At 54.2% G+C, this 15,242-nt stretch overlaps 6 protein-coding genes across 6 annotated transcripts; 3 read left to right on the top strand and 3 right to left on the bottom strand.

Moving 5' to 3' along the window:
- Positions 1–151: 151 nt before the first annotated feature.
- On the top strand, positions 152–2,185 carry RHO25_002505 (uncharacterized protein; the record flags this gene model as incomplete). The annotated part of the gene is made up of 1 exon (XM_023598080.2): positions 152–2,185. The coding sequence occupies one exon, from the start codon at positions 152–154 to the stop codon at positions 2,183–2,185; it is 2,034 nt and encodes a 677-aa protein (XP_023455981.1).
- Positions 2,186–2,705: 520 nt separating this feature from the next.
- RHO25_002504 (uncharacterized protein) lies at positions 2,706–5,789 on the bottom strand (the record flags this gene model as incomplete). Its single annotated transcript, XM_023598079.2, has 1 exon — positions 2,706–5,789. The coding sequence occupies one exon, from the start codon at positions 5,787–5,789 to the stop codon at positions 2,706–2,708; it is 3,084 nt and encodes a 1,027-aa protein (XP_023455980.1).
- Positions 5,790–6,996: 1,207 nt separating this feature from the next.
- On the bottom strand, positions 6,997–8,029 carry RHO25_002503 (uncharacterized protein; the record flags this gene model as incomplete). The annotated part of the gene is made up of 3 exons (XM_023598078.2): positions 6,997–7,344; positions 7,403–7,570; positions 7,673–8,029. 3 exons carry the CDS (start codon positions 8,027–8,029, stop codon positions 6,997–6,999), a joined length of 873 nt encoding a protein of 290 aa, XP_023455983.1.
- Positions 8,030–8,266: 237 nt separating this feature from the next.
- RHO25_002502 (uncharacterized protein) lies at positions 8,267–8,735 on the top strand (the record flags this gene model as incomplete). Its single annotated transcript, XM_023598077.2, has 2 exons — positions 8,267–8,432; positions 8,503–8,735. The coding sequence occupies 2 exons, from the start codon at positions 8,267–8,269 to the stop codon at positions 8,733–8,735; spliced, it is 399 nt and encodes a 132-aa protein (XP_023455982.1).
- A 383-nt stretch (positions 8,736–9,118) lies between these two features.
- On the bottom strand, positions 9,119–10,543 carry RHO25_002501 (uncharacterized protein; the record flags this gene model as incomplete). Its single annotated transcript, XM_023598076.2, has 1 exon — positions 9,119–10,543. One exon carries the CDS (start codon positions 10,541–10,543, stop codon positions 9,119–9,121), a length of 1,425 nt encoding a protein of 474 aa, XP_023455977.1.
- Positions 10,544–12,251: 1,708 nt separating this feature from the next.
- On the top strand, positions 12,252–14,578 carry RHO25_002500 (uncharacterized protein; the record flags this gene model as incomplete). Its single annotated transcript, XM_023598075.2, has 2 exons — positions 12,252–13,332; positions 13,383–14,578. 2 exons carry the CDS (start codon positions 12,252–12,254, stop codon positions 14,576–14,578), a joined length of 2,277 nt encoding a protein of 758 aa, XP_023455976.1.
- Between the last annotated feature and the right edge of the window lie 664 nt (positions 14,579–15,242).

Raw genomic sequence — 15,242 nt, 5'->3', positions numbered from 1 at the left:
TGTGGTTGTTCGTGGTTGATGTCTTGGCGGGCAAGGTGAAGCTGAAGTAGGAAGGCACGCTTCCGGAGCTCCACTTCCCGAACACCGATGGTGGGTCAATATCGCAGCAAATATAGACCTTTTTCGGAACACCAACTACACACCTTCGACGATGGCCAAAGACAAGAAGAAGGACAAGGCCGCTCTGAAAGCGAAAAAGGCAGAGAAGGCAAGCAAGAAGTCTGCCAAATCAGAAAAGAAGAAATCTGCAAAGAACAAAGATGATTCAGACGTCGAAGATGAGGCTGACCTTGATGCAATTCTCGCCGAATATCAGAAGCAGCAGGAGCAATTCTTGAAAGTCACCGAGACACCTTCCGAACCACCCTCGCCGAGATCATCAGCAACTTTGGTTGCCTCGCCAAGCAACAGCAGCGAGCTGTTCCTCTTCGGTGGCGAGTATTACAATGGAGCACTCGCTCACTTCTTCAGTGATCTATTCGTCTACAAGATAAATCAAGACTCATGGCGGAAGGTCACATCGCCGAACTCTCCTCTTCCTCGCTCAGGCCATGCTATGTGTCAGGGTGGAAATAGTGGCGGGATTTATCTTTTCGGGGGAGAGTTCTCGAGTCCAAAGCAGGGCACGTTCTATCATTACAACGACTTCTGGAAACTTGATCCTGCTACCAGAGAATGGATGAAGCTCGAAGGTAAAGGAGGGCCGCCCGCTCGGAGTGGTCACCGCATGACATACTTCAAGAACTATATTGTTCTGTTCGGAGGCTTCCAGGATACGAGTCAGCAGACAAAATACTTACAGGATGTGTGGCTCTACGATACACAGCAGTTTATGTGGCATCAGCCAGCGCTACCACCCGCTTCGGGGAAACCAGATGCCCGATCATCGTTCACTCTGCTGCCGCATGAGAAGGGAGCCATGCTATTTGGAGGCTACTCTAGAGTCAAAGCATCCGCCGCAGTGAAGTCCAAGGGGAACAAGCCTGGCTCTTCGCGAGTGATCATGAAGCCAATGGTGCATCAAGATACTTGGTTTCTGCAGATCACGCCGCCTGCGGCTGATGCTCCAGCCAAGTCACCGCCTACTGTCAGATGGGAACGACGGAAACGTCCTGTCAACGCTCCCAATCCGCCAAGGGCTGGTGCGACAATGACATATCACAAGGGTCGAGGGATAGCATTCGGTGGCGTGCACGATGTCGAAGAGAGCGAAGAAGGCATGGACAGCGAGTTCTTCAACAAACTCCACGCGTACAACATCGATCGCAACAGATTCTTCGAGCTTGGTCTGCGAAGACCTAGAGCGCCTGGCAAGAAAGCCGTGGCCAATGCCGACCGTGCCAAGCGTGGACGAGGCAAAGCAGATGAAGAGGAACTGCTGCGAAATTTGGCGCTCATTGAGGGCAAGGGAAAGCTCGACGATGACGATGAAGCTATTCGTGGCAGTCCCGCAAACAACAGCGAAGATGAGGATGAGCCAGCGAAGATCGAGAAACCCACAATGTGGGAAATGCCGCACCCAAGATTCAATGCTCAGCTCACGGTACAAGAAGACACGCTCTATATCTTCGGCGGCACATTCGAAAAGGGCGATCAAGAATATACCTTTGACGAAATGTGGTCTATCGATCTCGGCAAACTCGACGGCGTAAAGGAAGTCTTCAAGCGCGAATTACAAGACTGGCAAGGAAGCGATGACGAAGAAGACGACGAGGACAGCGAAGAAGACGAGGACGACGAAGGTTCAGATGACTCTGAAGGAGAGGACGAGGGCCCAGCACCAAGCACACCCGCCACATCCGTCTACAGCGAATCTGTGGCTCCATCGGCGACGATCAACGATGAGCCCGAAGAGCAAGATTTTGCCACTGCAGAAAAGGATACTTCGCCTATGCCCCGCCCCTTTGAGTCTTTGCGCGAGTTCTTCTCTCGCTCGTCAACTGAATGGCAAGATATCGAGCTCGAAGCCATGAAGTATATGCGCAACGTTGAGAACAGATCTGTGAAGGAGATCCGGCAGAAAGCTTTCTCAAGAGCAGAGCAGAAGTGGTGGGATGTGAGAGAGGAGGTCCAAGCTTTGGAAGACGAACAGGAAGAAGCGGGTATTGGAGAAGTGGTGAGCTTGAAGGATAGGGGTGGGGCGAACGCGGGTGGAGAAGGTGGTGGAGTAGGGAGGAGGAGATGAGGCAGCCTCAACAGGTAGTAGACCAACGGCGAAACTTGGACTTTGATGGGCTCTTCGTACTTTTCTGCCACTTTTCCTCCTTCGTTGGTCATGCCTCTGTGCTGTAGACGCCCGTCCTGCCTGCAACTCGCACACAGTCTCCACGACCTTCTGCATTACACTAGTTTTCAGCAAACGCCCAAATTCGAACATTCCCACATAGCGTCATTAGATGTGCTCCGATTTGACTCAAAACACACAAGCATTGTAAAATACGTACTGGGATCCCATAATATTGCCACCGGACCTCTCAGGACGAAGACCACGTCGTCACCGTCAGTCCCACCACTTATTGCTCACGTAACCCTAAGGCCTTGGCATCACCGGAAGTCCAAGGCCAAGCACAAACAACAGCAAAGTCAGCGACACCGTGACACGCCAAGGTTAGAACAAGCCAACCGAGACTGAAACGAAGGGCAACCAAAAAGTGGAGTCTTGATCACAACACGAAAACCACATTTACATTCGACGATAACAAGCACTATGTACCATTCGAACCCGTCTGTTCAGTCGGACTCTGAGGCGGAGTCTTCTTACTCGGTGGCCCGATAACACCAGGATTCGGCTTATGTTGCACATGCAGGCCAGAAGGGATGAACGGCTTGGCTTCAGGTCGAGGGCTATTCGAGCCGTTGGAGAGGACTCCATTCAGAATGCTCGGACCATCCATGAGAGCTGCGCTACCGTTCTGGCTGGTGCTACCACTCGTGGAACCAGAGCGAGAAGCAGAACCGGAACCATCGCCATCGCTGGCCTTGCGGTCATCCATAGCACCGAGGACGGTGGAGTTTTGCTGTACCGGCCAGGTCTGCGAGTGAGGTTGTTGCCGAACTTGAGTCTCTCCTGTTGGCGCGAAGTGAAACTCATCGCCGTTGTCGGTGAAGCCGGAGTACTGACTAAGCATCGAAGAGCTGCGACCACGCGGAGCGCCATAGCCGTTCATGTTGCCAGAGAACGGTGAGCCGAACAGATGTGGGCCCATTGTGGAAGGACCATTGGCGGCGACAGGCAGTGGCGGCGTATGTGAGGAATACGGAGGTGGGTGCGTAGCGAAGTTGGACAACGCAGCGGACTCCTGGTAAGCGGAAAAAGCCTTACTGTTTTCCGCCTGTATTTGTTCCTCCATCTGGGCAATGAGAAAGCGCAACTGGTTCTCCCGATTCTCCCGCTCATTCAGTGCCTGCAGCCGATCGAACTCGAATTTTTGCTTGGCAGACATCTGTTCCTGCTGCTTGTTCTGAAGCCTGTCGAGCTCGGCAGCACGCTGCGCCATCTTGCTGACAAGCCTCTCTTTGCGAGTTTCGGATGCACTGATGTCGCTCCTGATGGTGTTCAGGTCCCGGTCCTTGTCAGCCTTGGCATTGTCCAGTTCCGCCTGTGCCGAGTTCATGGAATTCAGCGCAGATTGCCATCGCTGGCGCATCGCATTAGAAGCGGCCACATCCTGGGCAGGGATGTCTCCAAGCTCTTCGATCTGTTCTCGGATCTCCTTGGTGGCTTCCTCGGCTTGATTCTTGTGCTGGCTGATCTGCTGCAGCCTCTTTTCCTGCCTTTCGTCGATATCGGAAAAAGAGGTGAGCTTGTTTTTCAGAGTTTGAATCTCCCTCTTGATGTCAGCATGGGCTCCTCGTTGGTCCTTCTTGGCTTTCTTCGAACGATTACGAATCTCATTGAGTTTGGCCTCAGCCGATTGGATGGACTGTTTGAGAGTCGTGATGGGAGACGCGGGCCGCAGCGCTGAGTGTTGCGGTGGAGGTGGTACAGCAGCTGCCTGTTCCGCGGAAGGTGCAGGCTGAGTGATCAAGCTCACCGAGCATAGTGTACAATGCTTGGCGATGCTCACCACTTCGCAAAGATAGCTGCTGAGAGGCGCCAGACCAAAAATTTCGCCAACGAAACTGTTGCCAGCCAGACTGTTGTCTTCTTCGCTGGACACAATCCTGGTCGAAGTCCAGGTCGCTCCATTGATGCGAATGAAAAAAGGTTTGGACCTATCGATTCCCGCAGGGATCGAGTGCGACCCATCCTTGTCATCCACATTTTCGGCTGCGGCATCCGCGGTGAGGTCTACAGCGAAGAAAATCTCCGTGTCCCTGACTTCGCAGATCCAGATTCGGTCGGTGGTAGAGTTGATAGCGTTGATGTAAGTGTTGCTTGAGTTGTTTGTCATAACAGAGGCTTCGCGCGCATCGTCTGCCGCGTCTCGCTGCTCCATCTCTTTGACGAAAGTGACTTTGGTACTTGCAATAGCAGCCCAAAGCGGTTGCTGGCTCCGTATCTGGTTGGCCTGCTTCCGCTTCTTCCTGCTGCTCGACTCCCGCGCCTTGTTTTCGCGTTGCGCAGGAGGCAGGCCAGGAGGGCGGCCATCAGTCGCAGAAATAGCATGCAAGGGCTGTGATGTTTCTGCTGCATTGGCGCTAGAACGACCGGTGGCCTCCGTTCCAGCGATTGCTTCGGTGTCGGTTTTCGTGATTTGAGGAATGAGAGGGTCCTTTTCGCTAGCTTTGGCGTTGGCGAGAGTGCGTCTAATATACGTCGTGATGCCCTGTGAAACGATGTGTATACCGAGAAAGGCTCGGATGGCATTGAAGAAAATTCCACGATCCAGTATCGGTGAAGAATGAAAATGCTGTGCAGAATACAAAGGCTCATAACTCATACCGCCGCCAAATCTACTGTAGTAGACGGAGCGGATGTAGTCAAGTGTTGTGAGATGTATCGCTTTATACCGGAGCACGTGGACGATGCAGACCAAGAGTGCAGACAAGGCTATTGTGTACGTAGGCCCGTCTGGAGTTGCTGCTGCGCCGCTGAGAGAGACTGCAATTACTGCGTGCGACATATCCAAGAATATGGCTTGCGCAGGCTGATAGATGGTTAACCAGCCCAGGCCAAAGATGAAGTCCACGAACAAAACGGTCATCATTGCCGGGGTTCCAAAATTCGGCGAGTGGAACAACTCCTTGATGTTTGGTAGCGTCGAGAGCGAGATACCAGCAGTCGGCGGGACAAAAGTCAGCGAGGCAAACAGAGCTTGGATGACCAGGACCAGTGTAGGTGGCAGAGAGAGTAAGAGGATGAGGATGGAGATGGCGTCGCGTAGCGGGTAGTAGTGCAGAATGGTCGAGACAGAGCACGGCGCGGCAGCACTGCGAGGGAGCAAGGCTTTGTCTGCTGGCGCGTGCGGGACTTCGAGCAGCGGAGTCACTGCCTCCGGCGCGTTGTCCACCATCTCTTCGCTGGGCACGGTGTCGTCTAGCGATCCGTCTGATGGGGTCCTGTCTCTTTGCGTGCCCTCCGTCGCGGCCACATGTTCCTTGGCGGCAGCAGCAGAGGCACAGTGCGCTGTCGAAGTGTCTTGCGGTCGTGGAAATTTGAAGCCTTGGTTTAAACCCGTCGAGGGAAGGGGCGGAGGCGGAGCAGCGGACGTCGACTTGCCATTTGACTGGGCGTTCAGCTGGCCGGTGGATCGCTGGCGTGGCAGACGCTTGCCGGGCGGGGCGAGGCCTTTGTCGTGGGTGTCTCGGTTGGATGCGTTTCTCGACTTGCTTGCCTTTGGAGGCATGAAATTGCGCGGCGGCCCGATCCAAAAGGTGCCCTCTACTGGCTCGTCACAAATGGACGGCGAGCCAGACGAGGGAGCGGGATTCCAGAAGGGTGTGGTGGTGTAGGAATAGAGGGCGCGGTGGATGGGTTGGATGTGCGAGAACCAAGAGAACGGAGACAGACTTCAGCAGGCCGTCAGTGCTGAGCGTAGCAGGCAGGACCCAGGTCTGGAAGGCTACTGCCGCAACTTCATCATAACAGGCAAGGCCTCGAAAACGGCCTGCGAGCCGGCACCACCGCAATTCTATGGACCGGCGGCGAGCATCATCGCCGTCTACTTCTCGTCCACCGTCCGCCGTCACGCCCACCACCGCGCCACCGCCGCCGCCGCTAGGGCAGAAAAAAGCGAGCACCCATCGGCATCGCAAGCTCTCACACCGGACGCGGTGCGGCATCGGGACAATCATGGCCAGTGATGGCATTCTTTGACTTGCTAGCTCGCTCCAAGCCGCAGATCACTTTGCACGCCTTAGGCAAGGCTCCAACAGCGACAGGCGGGGGGCACCGCGGTCTACCACCAGCAGGATTGGCTGTGGGCTGACAGCACGCACACGAGCTGCAGCAGACTCTGCATTGCGCCAGCACTTTTCGCCCTGTACTCCACCTCCGGCGACTCTCTAGGCGCTTTGCTTGGTGTGTGTCAAGCAGTGCGGCCTTGTTCTTGGGCCCCAAACGTCACCGCGCGCACTTTCGGCGTGAGTCACCGCCAATGGTCGATCGCTCAGGCGTTGGCGCGTGGAGAGAGCATATCCACAGCACTGAGATGTGCATGGTATGCCTCCATTCATCTGCCGGCTAAAGCAGGGCTCATCATTTGTTGTGCAGCCACCGAGCAAACTACGTATAGCATACTGCACTACAGTACCTCTAGCAGGTACTGCGACTAATGCGCTGTGTTTCGATCCTCCACGAAGGATCTGGAGCTTGAGGCTTGATCGAGCTTGCTCTGCTGCTTCCAGAGAGCAAGGCGTGCTGCGACCTGCTGTAATTGGCAGCCGGGAGATCAAACTCTCGCCTGTCTGCAGCAAGTGTGCCGAACACTGTGCGTTGGTCGCTGTTTCAAACAAAACATCTCATCTATCGACCAGCTGCTCTGTATGGTCGCGGCCAGCAGCAGCACAATCGCCACCTGCGATTACGCAGTAGGAAGCTTACCATCGGGACGCTCAGCTGCTCGCACTACCCAGATCTTCCACAGCACCTTCTCGGTCCCACGAGTCCTTCTCAAGCTTACGCACCCTGTCCAGAAGCGCCACAACTCGCTGGCTATTGATCCGCTTGGTCTCCTCCTGCAGCTTCCACGTCTCCCGTAGAACATCAAGCATAAAGGGACGCAGAGGCGTCTTTTTGGCCACCCTATAGTCGTACAGCACACAGTCTTCCACGCACCTCGCCGCCGGTCGCTGATGCACTTCCGACAGAATCATCACATCCATGATGAACGAGTCGGTCCCTTCGACTGGCTCCGTGCCGAGCTTATGATATATTGAAACGTGATCGGGATATTTCATAGGCTGGACCGGCTGTCAGCGGAAACGATGACAGAGCTAGTCGCAGGATTACTACACTCACAAACTTGAAGTCGGTTCGAATGCTTTTCAACAGCAGACCGAGGTCCTTTGGCGTCAGAATCGTCCTCCAGGCTTCAGCATTGAATGGGTCCACGCGGGCCAATTTCAAAAACCAGTCCACTCTCCCTGTCTCAGCGTATCGGTTGTATACCACATTGTTGACATGGCCCTTGATAGAAGAAAAACATACCTTAGCCTACATCTCTACAATGGCATGCGTTGAAAGATAGCATGCTAATGATGATTCTAGCAATTGGTTTGTGCCGCTTACCATGGAGTCCTGCTCACCCCACACGACTTGTTGTCGAAAGGTGCTCCGCCTCTGCTTACTCGTGAGAAAGCCTTCACGTCCGGCGAGCAAGTCCCGCCAGTCGCGGGCGATCTCTTGTAGTATCTTCCCAGCTTCTTGCGTTTGATCAGGCTTCAGACCCCACGTGATACAGTATCCCAATCTCTGCTTTACGTCTGATAGCCATCGAGGACTGAGCTCTGCGAGTTTGGAGTCTGGCGTCGCGGTCGAGCGGTGCCTTCGTTGGTGGCCGAGCTGCTTCGCTGCACAGCGCGGCAGTACGGGCGCTTTGGATAGCAATTTCGCGCGGCTCAGTGCTGTGAGGCCTTCTGCACGCATCGCGAGTATCAATGCGTCTGCGCGACGATGCGAGCGCGCGCAATGGCAAGAAGACGTGGGTGGTCTCGAGAGTGAGTGCCTTGGTAACTTTGGCGTTGCGAATGACCCGAAGCCGCGGACACTGAGCCGAAAACCACGGCTGGAAGACTCGTGGCACAGAGTGGTTTGTGGAGAACATCCTCTCTCCACATTCGATGCGTTCCGTGGTTCGTCATCGACAATAGCTTCGGTATATACATGTTCTTGCAAACAAGCAGTTCGCAGTCCATTGATGCTACACACAAGACTTCAGATTGTCGGACGCACTCCTTTTCTCTATACACCAGGTTTCGAGATACCAGCGTTTTCCAGACGACAATGGCATCGACTGCTCTCCGCCACGATGTCATTCGGATATACAAAGGCAGGTCCAAGAATCACAGCGCAGCTCAACCACAACCCTTCGAATGTATGGTTCTGACTGATAGTCTCAGAACTCCTCTATCTCGGACGCGAATACCCATTAGGCTACTCCTACTTCCGACCTCGCCTCCACAAAGCCTTCATGTCCAAGGCGTCCCTCTCAGACGAAGATCAAATTCGAAAAGGCATAGCTCAAGCAGAATATGTCAAAAAAGGTAATTATCCATCTCCCATTCCTAGATCTGAACTCAGATCGGTGTATCATTTCGTCTACTTGCAACGGCCGTTCAATAATGATGCTTGACGCTAAAGATGCTAATTCGTTTCGCAGAGATCGAAGCTCTGTAAGTCTTTCGCTCTGGTCCCGTTTCCTCTTCCATGGGAGGTTTTGGTATCTGCAGTCCTTCCTGCTGCCAGTTGCTCATCTTTGAAGCATCTGTGTGGTATCATGTACTTTCCCTTTTCCTTCCCTTTCCCTGCATTCCCAAGCATATGCATTTGCGATTCGCAAAACAAAGGAGAGATTCTTTCTTTCCTGCCCAAATGAGCCATTACACCTGATAACGATGCTTCTTTCCCCCCATATCTCTAACATTTTTCGCTTGCATAACAGATATTACCTCAAACGCTACCGCGCGCTGAAGCAAGGGAAACAATATGGTGGCGCATGAACATGGTGTGATCGTGTCACAAATCCAAGAATGAAGTAGGACCTTTATCCTCTTCCGAATCCTCGAAGAAGTCCGAGTCGTCAGCATCGCCGGCTTTCGTGGCCCACCAGGCTCCCATTTCAAGACACTCGCCGGAAAGACTGTCGTTCGAAGGATCCAGCAGGTCTGTCATCATGCAGGCCCACCAGATGCTCCATTCTTCGGCGTTCATCCTGCTGGCAGTTTTTAATTCGGGTTCCAGCGCCTCGATCATTCCGAGAACTGTGATTAAAGCCGAGTGTCTGAGAGCCAACTGGTCCGGAGTGAGCTTGGAATGAGATTCGAGGCCATGAGTGTCGTCCGCGGAGTTCACTGACAATGGAGAATCATGTCCGTTCCTTGCAGCGCGGGCGCGTTCTTTCTCCCAAGGGAGTTCTCGAAATGGAATGGCCACGCGGCGGTAGTTGACGTCGTGGAAACCAGGTTCGCTCATGAGCATTTCGGCTATACGGGTGGAAGGAGCTGGGTTCAATTTCCGTTTCTCGAAGATCTCTTCCATCCATTTGTTTGCTTTCTGGAAATATTTGTTCTGTGTTTGTGCGAAGGGGGATCCAATCGGTACGGCGAATGTGCCGCTGCGGTCCGCGTCTTGCTGGTGTTCAGGTACTCGACATCTTGGAGGAGGTGTATTGTTGAGAAGAGATCTGGTTATGAAATCTGATTCCCAGATTTCCATGTAGCCACCAGGCTTGAGTACGCGAACTAGGTCTATAAGTATCTTTTCCGATCTGGGATCCAGAGGCATTGTTGTGCTGCAGTCTTTGATCATGATCAGGTCGAATTCATTGTCCGCGAATGGCAACGGCACGCGGCGCATGTCATGTTGAACGAACTTCCATTTGATACCCTGCCTCCGGAGGTTTGGTGGGAGAGGTGCCACATCCAGACCGACGAATTGAATGTCGGTGTGCCCGCGAGCGGCGTACCAGTCGTGACACATTGCGGTCCACAGTGCGCCGCCGCAACCAAGTTCTAGGACTTTCTTGGGAGGTTTCTGTCGTTGCATAGCATTGCATATGGGACCCCCAAATGTTTGAAAGTCCAGCAGAGTTCTCAGACTCTGTCTGTGAAGCTCTTCGAGATCGCAGGGCAATGGATATGGCACCTCACTCCGTAAACATCTTCGCCCATGTCGCAACTCGAAAGGATCCTTGAGTAACCTGGTCTCGCTGGATTCTGATGTCGAGCGTGTCAATGTGCTTGACGTCGCGCGTTGCAGCGAATCTGCACTGTGGACGGCTCTCATGTCCATCAGCGACAGACTGCTGACACCAGCCAGGTGCGATCGCGCTATTGTGGCTTCCATGTCTCGAATGTCTTGTGATGAGGATGAATAGTTCGATTGCTGGACCTGCAGTTCCGTATGCCGGTAGTCGTTCGGCAGGCGGCCGATGAGGCTCATGAGCGAGGCTGATGATGTGCTCTTGCGCACGAGCTTGAAAGATCCCAGAGACGAGCGCTGTGTTCTTTTTGACAAGCTTCGTTGTAGATGGAGTTGTGATGCATGCTGACCTGCAGAACGATAAGGTGCGCAGGAAGCATAATAGATAGCTTCCTCGCTACTCATCCTAGATGGCGTCGCAACCGATGTAATCCCTCTCAGTACTCTCGCCGAGTCCACGTTTTCCTAGCGTGACCCACGCTAGAGGAGCGGCGCCGTTGCTGCAGATTGATGCAGGGCGGTTCCTCAAATGTCGACAACTCTAAGGCCTCGACCTGGCGAATCACACGCGCGATTGCGGCGGACGATTAGCAGATTTGGAACCAAAAGCAGTGGGGGCAGTCTGGCAATGACCAGAAACAGAAGGCTATATGTCGAGCACTCTTTGGAATTGTTGGGCGGTGACAACGATGACACGAGGCCAGAGCGGACGCATGGGCAGCGCGCACACACTGTCTCCAAACTGCCCATCGCGAGGCAGGCGCCTCACACTGGCGGTGGCGCACTGGAGTTCGTTTCACGGTACGGCTCCGCGACGAGCCATCGGAGGCCCATCGGATTGCCGCTAGATGGCGGACGACGGCCTAGAAGTCAGCAGTGGAGCCTCATGTCGGGAGTCACAAGCGAGACCTGAACCACAGCCCATCAGTGGCCGCCGAATGTCTTGCTGAGAAGCGCCCAAGCCCGGCGATGCGATGCAGGTTTGTCGTGCCGGAGGATGCGGGAAGTGCGCGCATCAGCGGCGAGATGCTTGTCTCAGGGCGAGCATCAGGTACAGCTGGCGTCGTGCCTTGGCGCCGCTGCTCGCCCCAAGCTCCGAAGGTTGGGACATACTATGCGGCAGATGGGCCGCAGAGCTGGCGACAGACGCCAGGTAGGAGGAGTGCATATGTCCAACAGCTGAGGTGTACTTTGCTGCGATGCCACTGACTCGGGGACATCGCTAGTGGCAGCAGTTGTAGGCACGGGTACGAGATTGCCGATTGTGGTGAAATGCAGTTCGCGGTGTGCTGCGTGCTGCGTGCGTGTGGCACCCGTACCAGACAATGCGAATGTGTCCAGCCCACCGATGCTGCAGAGTTGGCTGATAACTCACGCGGTTCGTCATCGACCTGGAGAGTGGAAGTGAATACGCCTGGCGGTACCAAACAGCCAAGTCACGTGCGCGCTCCCCCGAACAAGCCTAGCGGCTTTTGCGACAACGTACCTCCACGCAAAGCACAGCTCACTGCCGCCGGAGCACCACCAAGACCATCGTGCTCATCGCAACTGCGGCTGCCCATTCACGCATTGCCACGCCACATTCTGATACTTGGGCACAGATTACCGCCGGCATATCCATTGGGCAGCGCACGACGAGCCCCGACTCGAACCTCGGACCACATCTCGTCACGCCTTCACCTCGCCGACGAACGAACTCTCCTCCGTTGTGAGCATCAGCTCGAGCCCAGCGCACGCCTGCTCGTCGGTCGCGGAGGCTACTTTCTTTCGTTCATGTTGGCGGGCGCGGGCGCTCATGCAGAAGAAACGAAAAGTGCGCCGGCCAGATCCTCCTCCTCCCTGATCAGACCTCGATACACCGCCCAACCGCGCCGCAGCAGCATTGGGCCGTGCAGAGGACGTCGCGCGCGAGCTCACGTCGCCCCCCTCCGTCTGTCGCCCGCTGGTGATGGCCGATGGTTTCAACCGGTTCAATCCCGGCCACCAGTATCTCTACCAGAATCATAACTCGCACACGCGTGGGCAGCAGCTGCGCAACGGCTCGCCTGTCAACACCAACGGCGCCCGCATCTTCCACCCGAACGCAGATACCCCCTCTCCGAACCGATCGCCCGGCACCAATTCGCCGGCGCACAATCCCTATAGCAGCATGTACAATCACGGCACCCACCGACCAAACCACACCCTTCTCAATGGCGCTGCACATCAGAACTTCCAGCCGCAGCAGACGGCGCTGGGTAAGGCGTTTCAGAGCTCTATGCACGGCGCGAATCAGCACCATATGAACAATCAGCACCATGATCATGGCATGGGCGGACACGCGAATACCTTCGGCAATCACCAGCACTCGATATCCACGAGCACGCTTTCCAACACGACGCCACATTTCACACCTGCGCACCTTCAGAACGGCACACCTGAGAATTCCCTCGGCAAGCCTCACAACGAGCATTGGGCTGAGCAATTGAGGGAATACTCGACGATGAAGATGGCGGATCCGAAGGTGCATTATTACGCTCGAAATGCTCCTGGTGTTACGAGACTCACGGGTCGATCGTCGAACAATGCTGCGAACAAGAACGACAGCGAGGAGCATGGTGAGAGGAAGCGGATAATCGACGAGGACGATTTCATGGGCCCATGGGGCGATCTCGACTTTTCTGGGCACGGGCTCAAGGTCATATCGACCATTGTGCTCGAGCGGTACCCGAAGCTGAAGAAGCTGTATCTGCCATGGAACAAGCTAACAACGATCCCGCCTCAAATCGGAACTCTGCGATTCCTCACGATCCTAGACCTTAGCTGGAACAACCTCAGCTTCCTGCCCCCAGAGATCGGCATGCTCACGAACCTCAAGAAACTCTTGCTGTACGATAACAATTTGGATGACCTTCCACACGAGTTTGGCACGCTGTACCAGCTGGAAATGCTCGGTCTGGAGGGCAATCCGATGCGACACGATTACAAGGATCGACTCGTGGAGCACGGTACCCAAGAGCTGATCCGTTACATTCGTGAGCAGGCGCCTAGTAAGTATCGCGCGCAACTTGTAAATTCCACTTTGACTAACTATCCGCAGCTCCCGAGCCACCGGTCGATCGAGCATGGATTCCACTCGTCGAAGAGTCAACCGACTTCGCCGATTCTTTTACACTGCTGTCTTGGAACATTCTCTGCGATCGCGCGGCATCCGCAACAATGTACGGTTACACACCCTCCGAAGCGCTTAGCTGGCAACGACGACGAGATATGATACTCGACGAGATGAAGGGAAGAGCAGCCGACATCATGTGCTTGCAAGAGATGGACGTGGAAAACTTTGCCGAGTTCTTTCGACCTAACTTGTCGCATACCGACTATAAGGGAGTCTTCTTCCCCAAGTCGCGAGCGCAGACAATGCGCGACGAGGAGTCTAAAAACGTCGACGGTTGTGCTATTTTCTGGAAGAACTCAAAGTACATCGTGCTCGACAAGCAGTTCCTTGTCTTTAGTCAAGAGGCGATCAGGCGTCCGGACATGAAGGGCGAGCACGATGTCTACAACCGAATCATGCCGCGAGACCATGTTGCGATAGTCTTGTTCCTGGAAAATCGGGAGACTGGTTCGAGACTAATCGTTGCAAATACGCATTTGACCTGGGAGCCATGGCACAGCGACATCAAGATCATTCAGGTTGCCATTCTTATGGAACACATTCAGAAGTTGTCAGAGAAGTATGCCAAGTGGCCAGCACTCAAGGACGCGGAGAAGAAGATGTTCGAATTCGGCAGCGAGGACAATGCAGACGGTACTGCAAATGTCCCAATCAGACCGGGTCCTTCCCTCAAATACGACGAGTCCACACACATTCCACTCATTATTTGTGGTGATTTCAACTCGACCTCGAAGTCAGGTGTCTACGATCTCATCACGCAAGGCTCACTTTCGAACTCTTACGAAGAGCTCGGCAAGTACAGCTACGGAGACTTCACGAGGAATGGCATGAGCCACCCCTTCAGCCTCAAGTCAGCCTACAGCCACATTGGCGAAATGAAGTTCACAAACTACACGCCTGATTTCCGACAAGTCATCGACTGGCAGTTCTACTCGACACAATCGATGCAAGTCACGGGACTACTTGGGGAGGTCGACAAAGACTACATGAAGCGTGTTCCTGGATTCCCGAACCATTACTTCCCCAGCGACCATCTTCCATTGATGACCCAGTTTGCGATAAAGGAAAAGAAAGAGCGGAAGGTGACCGAGACGGAATTTGGCAATTCTCGGCGGAATTGATCGTCCAGGCGTTCCATTGGAAGGGCGTCAACGACATGTGATGGTGCGTTTGCGTGTACAAAGTTCAGGCTGGCCAGTTGGCCATGGGGCGATGGTGCTGCTTGCCCTCTGGATCGAGGGGCGGGATGATACGAGGATGGGGCGTTCACAACCTTTGTTTCCAGGCAAAGCAGGCAGGAAGTTCGAAGCGTTTTCCCTTTGCTTATTATCGCATATGATTGTTCAATGACTCGACGGGAAGGCGGATGATGGTGGTAGTGGTGGTGGTGGAGGGCCTTTTTGGAAAGAAAAACGATCATTCATGCAACTGTACCCGCCGACAAACTCCTTTTCTGTCTGTTACGTTGCGATCATTACGAACCTGGAAGTGAAAGATGAACGAGGCGCATGACTGGGGCGAAATCATTGATTATTCGGAGCGTACACAGTTTCTGCGGCGTTCCGTGCTTCGGTTTTGGCTCTTGAGATGTGCGAGCGGCTTGAGTTGACTTGGGCTGTTCTCGCAAGTGTTATGAGTATAGTAGCATGCATAGATAGTTTTTCGCGTCCATTGCAGATGAACTGTCGTTACTTCATCACACATCTTCGATTCCAGCGTCTGTAAATTTCTCCTTGTTCAGGCAGGTGCGAATGGCCATGCTTGAATTCTGAGTCTCAGTGGAAG

The sequence above is a fragment of the Cercospora beticola genome, chromosome 2 (genome assembly GCF_033473495.1).
Source record: "Cercospora beticola chromosome 2, complete sequence".
Classification (NCBI taxonomy): domain Eukaryota; kingdom Fungi; phylum Ascomycota; class Dothideomycetes; order Mycosphaerellales; family Mycosphaerellaceae; genus Cercospora; species Cercospora beticola.
The sequence above is the reverse complement of the archived record's forward strand: the minus strand, read 5'-3'. Positions and strand labels throughout refer to the sequence as shown.